The following is a 7,528-nucleotide window of genomic DNA, read 5'->3' as shown; positions in this document are numbered from 1 at the left end:
AACTCAGTTGAGTTTAACTCAATATCCAAACGTAGCCTTAATCTTATTATTCAAGTATATTAATCTCACTAATAAGTTAAACACTACTTATATTATACTACAATAATTGAACATTAAAGAATTAGTAATTGTTAATAATAAATACTAAATTCTCACAATTAAGTTTAGCATTAAAAAAATTATAATATTAAACATATATAGTGCCACATGTGTAAGTGGTAAACCGGAAAACCGGACTGTACCGGACCGAAACTGAAAAACTGAAAGTTTCGGTTTTGATGATGAATCGGTCCATATCATTTCTTAAATTTTCAAAATCGATATATATCAACTCGGTTTCAAAATTTCTTCAAAACCGGACCGTACTAGACCGGTTACACCCCCATATGAGAATCATCACCTGCATGCAATATAGTAAGCATATAACAAACGTACGTAGGGAGCATCAAAACAAATTAAGATGGGATTTTTCTCTTGCCTGAATCTTCTAGAATCTTTTAGTGGGACTGAAAGATGGGAAAGATGGCATTAGACTCAATTGTTCTTGCTCAGGAACATCTTCCCAGTCAGACCACAGGTGAGAGCCTCATTAGGTATGTTATTCACATGATGAACACCTTCAGCAAACACAACACCCATACCCATATGAAAATGAGGCTCAATGTGGCAGTGGAAGGCCCACACTCCTGGATTATCTGCCAAAAACCTTAAGGCTGTCCATCCGTAGGGGAAGATTACTGCAGTATTCCTCAAGGGTGGGTTCTTCAAGTTGAGTTTCTTCTCATCCTTGACTGAGAATTTCCCTTCTCCATAGCCCAACACCCAGAAATCATGACCATGCAAATGCCAGGGGTGTATTTCGCTAACATTTGCGCTCAATGCATTGGCATTTTGAAGTATCACATCGACTGTGGTATTGAAACTTAGTAAGTAAACCCCACTGCCACTAGTTGAGTTAGGGTTTGTTGGTGGACTCATCACGTCGTACTTTTCATCAAAGTTCTCCGGCGGGCTATATCTATAGAAAGCATTTTTCAGGCCATATTTTATGGAGCCCAGATAAGGAGTGGGTGGTAATGCTAAGGAGACATTATTTATAGCCCACTTGGTGTACCCATTGATCTTATTTTGAGTGTTGAGCAGAATGATCCGACGTTCATAACTTTTAGGAGGTTTTGACGACCCCATCAGAGCAAAAATCTTTTTAGAGAAGGCCTTGCTATGGCTATAATCATTCCATCGAGGAGTCACCGGTGGTGGAGAAGTTGGGAGCTTTGATGCAGAAGTTGGCTTGTAATTCAGAATGGCAAGGCCAGGAGGAGTCTCGGGAAGCCTTCCTCTTACACCTACAGAGAGCCAGTAATTCTTGGAAGGGTCTTGGTCTGTGGTTATCAGGACTGAGTAGCTTTCACCAGAGTATATGTCCAAGTTGTCCACCGAAAACGGTTGCAGATAGTTCCCGTCAGCTTCCACCACCACCATTTTGTGATTCTAAAAGAAAACAAACATGTAATGATCACAGATTATTCGAAGTGGATAAATTTACAAGTTGACTCAAAACAGATTGCAAGGCTAAGAAAATACAGCAATTGTCTTGACGGGTGACTAATATATACGATGATGTTATAATATCATGGAAAGAAAAATTATAATTAGCAGTCCTATACCACACACTTGTTGAGTAGAAGAATTCTAAATAAATAATTAAATTTCCATCTTTGCATGAATTTATGCTCTTAGAAATATAGGTGGTAATTTGATATATATAGTATCGGGGCATATGTCCCAATTTAAAATCTAATCTCACACTCTACCATAATTAATTAAATGTTCTACATGATAAGTCCACTTATTAAAAGAGCCCGATTTACATGTTTTTGGGATAAATTATGATGATAATATGCTCTATATGGTATATCAGTCTTGAGTTAGAAACCCTGAATACTCTACACTTTATCTCGTTTTGAGCTCACTTATTAAGAAAGATTGTGATCATCTACATATTTTTTAGACAAGCGATGATTTAATGATGAATATTGAAGTCACACATAAATTAATTCCTTGTTTGGATAATGAGGTATTCTCAAAACTTATCATAATTTCATTCACAAACATCATTCAAACACAAAATATTTTTTAATTTCAAATCTTCAACATTTTTCATCTAATCATTACCAAATCTCAAAATACAAAATTCAATACAACTTTCTTAAACTTTCAAATAAAACACAAAAATAATATAACTTTTTCAATTTTCAAAAGGAAAAATTATATTAAAAAAATTATATTCAAATAATTTTTTAACTTTATAATATTTTTATTTAGTTTTTTTCCTCTTGTTTTCCCAAACCCAATAAAATATCTAAACTCAAACTATTTCACTATTATTTATAAAATCATTTCACTATTATTCACAAAATTCTAAGATATCGGCTAGTTTGGACATGCACTGAGGTATTTTCAGATATCATGAAATATTTGAAATATCATTCAAACAAAAAATACTTTTCAATTTTAAATCTTAAATTTTTCATATAATCATTAACAAAATACACAAAATAATATAACATTTTCAAATATCAAAACAAAAATAATATTAAAAAATAATATTCAAATAATTTTTTAACTTCGTAATTTTTTTATTCAACTATTTTTCTCTTATTTTTTAAAATTTAATAAAACATGATCCTAACTCAAATTATTTCACTATTATTTACAAATTATTTCATCACTATTTACAAATATTCTAAATATCCAAACAAAACCTAACTCTATCCCATATGTTTGTGGGCAAGGAAAGATCCGAGCTTAACAATTTAACCTAAACTAATGGTATGGTGGATGTATCTTCATAGGAATGGATCGATCTAGTGATGGACAAGTCATAGAGCAGGTATGCATGCACCAAAATGGTCCAGATGTATCACACAAACCATGTTCAACGGATAAAGCGCATTTCAGAGTCAAACAGGCAGGACTGAGATGTATGCAGGTTTTCACACGTGCCAAAGATAAAACGCCAAATATTCGCCACACCCACCCCACTATCCTAAATCCTAAGAGATTTGCGAAGGTTTCTGCTTTCCCAAAAAGAGAGAAATAAAGTTAAGAAAAAGAGAAGAAGAAGAAAAAAAAAAAAAAAACAACACGACAACAATAGGAATCACGCTTAAAGAACTTTTCGTTAAGCAAACGCTAGATTTTTTCTTTCCCCCTTTTTTTATCAAAACCTTTTTTGTCCTTTCTTTCTTTTCGGGATGCTACATGACTCAGTTGTCAATTTAGATAATTTATTTATATGGCCGTCAAACCTACGTAAAGGAAAATGCCAAATATTCGCCACACCTACCCCACCATCCTAAATCCTACGAGATTTGCGAAGGTTTCTGCTTTCCAAAAAATAGAGAAATAAAATTAAGGAAAAGAGAAGAAGAAAAAAAAAAAAAAGAAAAAAAAACACAACAACAATAGGAATCACGCTTAAAGAACTTTTCGTTAAGCAAACGCTAGATTTCTGATTTCTTTCCCCCTTTTTTTTTCAAAACCTTTTTTGTCCTTTCTTTCTTTTCGGGATGCTACATAACTCAGTTATCAATTTAGATAATTTATTTATATGGCCGTCAAACCTACGCAAAGGAAAATGCTACTCTTTAATGTTACGTTTAAAGTTATTATTTGAGTATTTTAATTTTTTTTATTTAATAATTAAAGAAATAAATGTTAGTAAAATCATATATATTTTTATTATTTTAATAATTAAAAAAGTTAAAAAATATTTTTAAAAAACCAATAAATTTACACTGTCAATACCCTTAACGACAAATACTGGAAGGCCCGCTACACAGACATGATAACTTTCATAGGAAAATATTACTTCCACAGATTTCTACCGAAATCTTTTAACGGATTTCATTTCATTTTTTTAATTTTTTATTTAATAATTAAAAAAGTGTTTTTAAATAAATTTATGATTTTTTTTTATTTTTTAAAAATATTTGAAGTGTTTAAAAAATGATTGAGAAAAAACAAATAATAATAAATAAATAAATAAAACAAATTACGTTTCGGTGAGGACTCTCCGTAAAGGTGTAGCAAAGTCCAATTTCACAAGTCTACGAGTCCAGTGCAGCAGTTAAAACAAAGTCAAAACAGTGGGTCCCTTGTAGTAGTTAGTACTGGCATGCACCAGCTAAAGTGCACTATTTTGTATTCACGGCACGTGCATTCTGCCACCAATACCACGTTGCCTAGTTTTTATCATTTTTTTTTTTCTAAATAATTCAACATCTTCAAATCATTTATACATGATAAATTTCATTACACAACCTCCGGTTTGGAAAAAAAAAAAAAAGACCAGTGTTTATGATAAATTCTTCTAGTAGTCATTCACTATGAATTCTTCTGAGAACCTGTACGTGAGCCATTTTTCAGTGATACACTGAGATGATTGGAAGTCATGTGTCGTGACACTGATCAGCTGCCTATTGAAAAACTCTTCAGAATCTCAGATTTTGAAAAGCATATATTAATTTCAAAGGCTATGCTTAAAGGGAAGAAAAAAACCAAAGAAAAAAATCTCAATCCAAACTTACTGGCATGCACATGTGAAATATATATATATAGAATTTGATTTATATGATAATTTATTTTTTATAAATCTAATTGTATGGTATTGGCATTAATATCAAAGATATTGTGCGTCCACTCTAAATTACAAATTAAAAATACAGAAAAAAAAAGTAATGCAAGCGTGTGAATAGATCGAATATTTACCCCAATGGCCAAGTTGAGAGAAGCAAGTGCAGTAGTACTTGCAACCCTGAGCCTGTAGGTCTTATTTGGACGCACGCGTAGGATGTGGGGTGCGCATTGTTCGTTTCCTCTGAATTTGCACTGAGACTGCGTGGAGGAGGAAGATTCCGGCCTTCTAAACTGGGCGGCCATGGAACAGTTGTACTGTCCTCGCCCGTTGATCAGCAATGTCTGCATGCATGGGGAAGCATTTACCCAATCTTTGTAAAAAGTGAAACAAAGCGTAAGCTAGCTGAGATCAGTACTCGACATTATAAAAAGCTAGATCTGATAAAAACATATATAAATATTATAAGATGAGAGAGATCTTTTTCTTTCTCTTTCTTTTTTTTCTTTTCTTTTCCTATTTATTTCCTTTTCTTTAATTTTGTTTGGGGCGAGATCAGAGCTTAATTGTATATAAAGTAGTAGACAATTATATTACAGCTCGTTCGTCTATTTTGGTGGGGTTTGAAGCCATGATGAACTACTTCCATTCATTTTCCATTTGGGTGCCCTAAAAGGCCACTCCATGATTGACATATAGTACCTATATATAATTAAAAGAAAATATAAAAATTGCAACATCTCCTCTAAAAAATATGCCATATATATAAAAAAACAAAGCAACGAGAAAAAAAAAAAAAAAAAAAAAAGACAAAGAAAAAAACGAGAAATTGCATGATATAGTACCTGAGGTTCACCAATCCAACGAAAAGGATTGGAGGAGAGGCCAACCTCTTGGTGATGAACACTTTGGTGCCACCAGTCGCTAAGCAATAGGTTGAACTCCCCATCATAATAAAATGGCTCTTTCCCTTCTTCTCCCACCTCCACTATCAGAGACCCGTACAACCCCGCTGATCTTTGCATGCCAAAGTGCCCGTGGTAAAAGTATGTTCCTGCCTGCAAATTAAATTAACCAACACATGTATATATTTCAAAATTAAGGTTTAAGTACGAGAGAGAGAATTACCCTGTCAACTTTGAACCTATAATGAAAGGTCTCTCCAGGGTTGATAACACACTGCGAAATGGAAGCAGTTCCATCTGCCCAAGGTGTTCCAAACTGTAAAATAAGAAAGTAAAACGAGAATAGATCAATAAATTAAGCATGGCCTTTAACTCACTTATTCATGCTCTCGTCGTCTCTCATTACTATTTATAAATTTTAACTTATAAATTTCACTATTATTTAAAAATATTTCAACTTATCTTATCTCTAAATCCAAACGTCACCTAGAGATCATGGCTGAGAGGAAAGAGTACAATATCACAAAATTAATTAAACCTGTCTGACTCCATGCCAATGAATGACAACTCCCTCAGTGGAGAGTTTGTTAGTGAGTTCAACATCAACGGTATCTCCTGCTTTTGCTCGGATGGTTGGGCCTGGAAATTGGCCGTTGATCCCCATCACCACATTCTCGACGCAGTCGGGAGACCAAAACATGTACTCCACTTCCCATTTGAAGTGCCTAGTCTTAGCACCCCCAGATACTCCAATAATAGGTAATAAAATGAACCCAATAATCATGACAGCCTGAAGTCCCCTCCAACTTGGGTGAACCATGGAACTGTGATCACTGCAGCTTGTACCCATTATTTCTGAAGATATATAGCAAAAATAGATGAAAGCACTGTAGAAGACCGGGGTGAGAAAATTTCAGTAAAGAAAGGTGCATGCTATATATATATATATATATATATATAATATGGCTAGTGGAAGGTCGTACGGACAATATTACTGCTCAAGTTTTGGGCAGTGAAGGGCTCATATAATGGTGATGACAGTATTGATCGTGTTGGTTGGACTTATATAGATTGATAGAGTACTAAACCGCGTCCCGGCCCTCGTCCGCGGGGTGTTGCTTTGCTTTGGTCTGACATGCCAGACTTCACGTGCATGTAGTGTTTTCATATAAAAAATTATAAACAATAGCTTTTTTCCCCCTTCTGCATGGGGTTTCAAGAATTAATTCATATTTTAGATTCTTTCGTACATCTCATGTCATTGCTTAGTTTGTTTTTACAACCATCTTCATCTCATTTTATCTCATCTTATTTTATCTCATAATTACAAATTTTTGAAATTCTCACAAAAAATAAAATAAACAATTCAACTTTTTCAAATTTCAAAACAAAGATAATACTAAAAAAATAAATTTTAATAATATTTTATTCAACTTTCAATTTCTATCTCAATTCATCTCATCTTATTTGTGAAAGTAAACGAGTCCTTCATTTGTCTGGATAGAACTAGGACCTTTAATTTGTCTGGATCAGTGGCCAAATGGGAATATCGAACGCACCATCTATATGTTTTTTTTTTTTTTTTTTAATTTTGATAGGGAAAAACTTCATTTCATCAAGGTATAAAACCTTAAGACAGGGTACAATAATGTTGATCAATGAAAATTACATTCTCAATGAAAGGAGGAATACTATTCCACCAAATATTCATGTCTTCAATGGACCATGCATGCCTAGCAAATCGATTGGCAGCCTCATTAGTTGATCTATTGCTGTGTTGGAGCTTGCATTGAGGAAATCTTTGCATCAGACTTTTAATATCAGCAACCACTGATTTGATTGCAGCATTGGAGTCAACAACCTTATTAACTTCCACCACTAAGAACAAGCAATCACTTTCAATAATCAGTTTAGGTATACCAATATTTAAGCAAAATTGTTAGCCTTTCAGTAAAGCCATTGATTCTACTTGCTCTGGTTCCAA

The 7,528-nt window shown here is 33.6% G+C and overlaps 1 protein-coding gene across 1 annotated transcript; it reads right to left on the bottom strand.

Moving 5' to 3' along the window:
* Positions 1-534: 534 nt before the first annotated feature.
* LOC121239931 (L-ascorbate oxidase-like) lies at positions 535-6,223 on the bottom strand. The gene is made up of 5 exons (XM_041137324.1): positions 6,083-6,223; positions 5,768-5,860; positions 5,485-5,697; positions 4,774-4,983; positions 535-1,491 (listed from the first exon to the last, which is right to left on the bottom strand). The coding sequence occupies exons 1-5, from the start codon at positions 6,206-6,208 to the stop codon at positions 535-537; spliced, it is 1,599 nt and encodes a 532-aa protein (XP_040993258.1). The 5' UTR covers positions 6,209-6,223.
* Between the last annotated feature and the right edge of the window lie 1,305 nt (positions 6,224-7,528).

The sequence above is a fragment of the Juglans microcarpa x Juglans regia genome, chromosome 7D, assembly GCF_004785595.1.
Source record: "Juglans microcarpa x Juglans regia isolate MS1-56 chromosome 7D, Jm3101_v1.0, whole genome shotgun sequence".
In the NCBI taxonomy this organism is placed as follows: Eukaryota; Viridiplantae; Streptophyta; class Magnoliopsida; order Fagales; family Juglandaceae; genus Juglans; species Juglans microcarpa x Juglans regia.
The sequence above is the reverse complement of the archived record's forward strand: the minus strand, read 5'-3'. Positions and strand labels throughout refer to the sequence as shown.

Excerpts from the sequence above, each read along its gene's own strand:
- LOC121239931 (XM_041137324.1), bottom strand. The coding sequence starts at position 6,208 with ATGGGGATCAACGGCCAATTTCCAGGCCCAACCATCCGAGCAAAAGCA. Across the intron at positions 5,861-6,082 it reads ATTGGCATGGAGTCAGACAG|TTTGGAACACCTTGGGCAGA; the intron begins GTTTAATTAATT and ends CTTATTTTACAG. Across the intron at positions 4,984-5,484 it reads GTTGGATTGGTGAACCTCAG|ACATTGCTGATCAACGGGCG; the intron begins GTACTATATCAT and ends CCATGCATGCAG.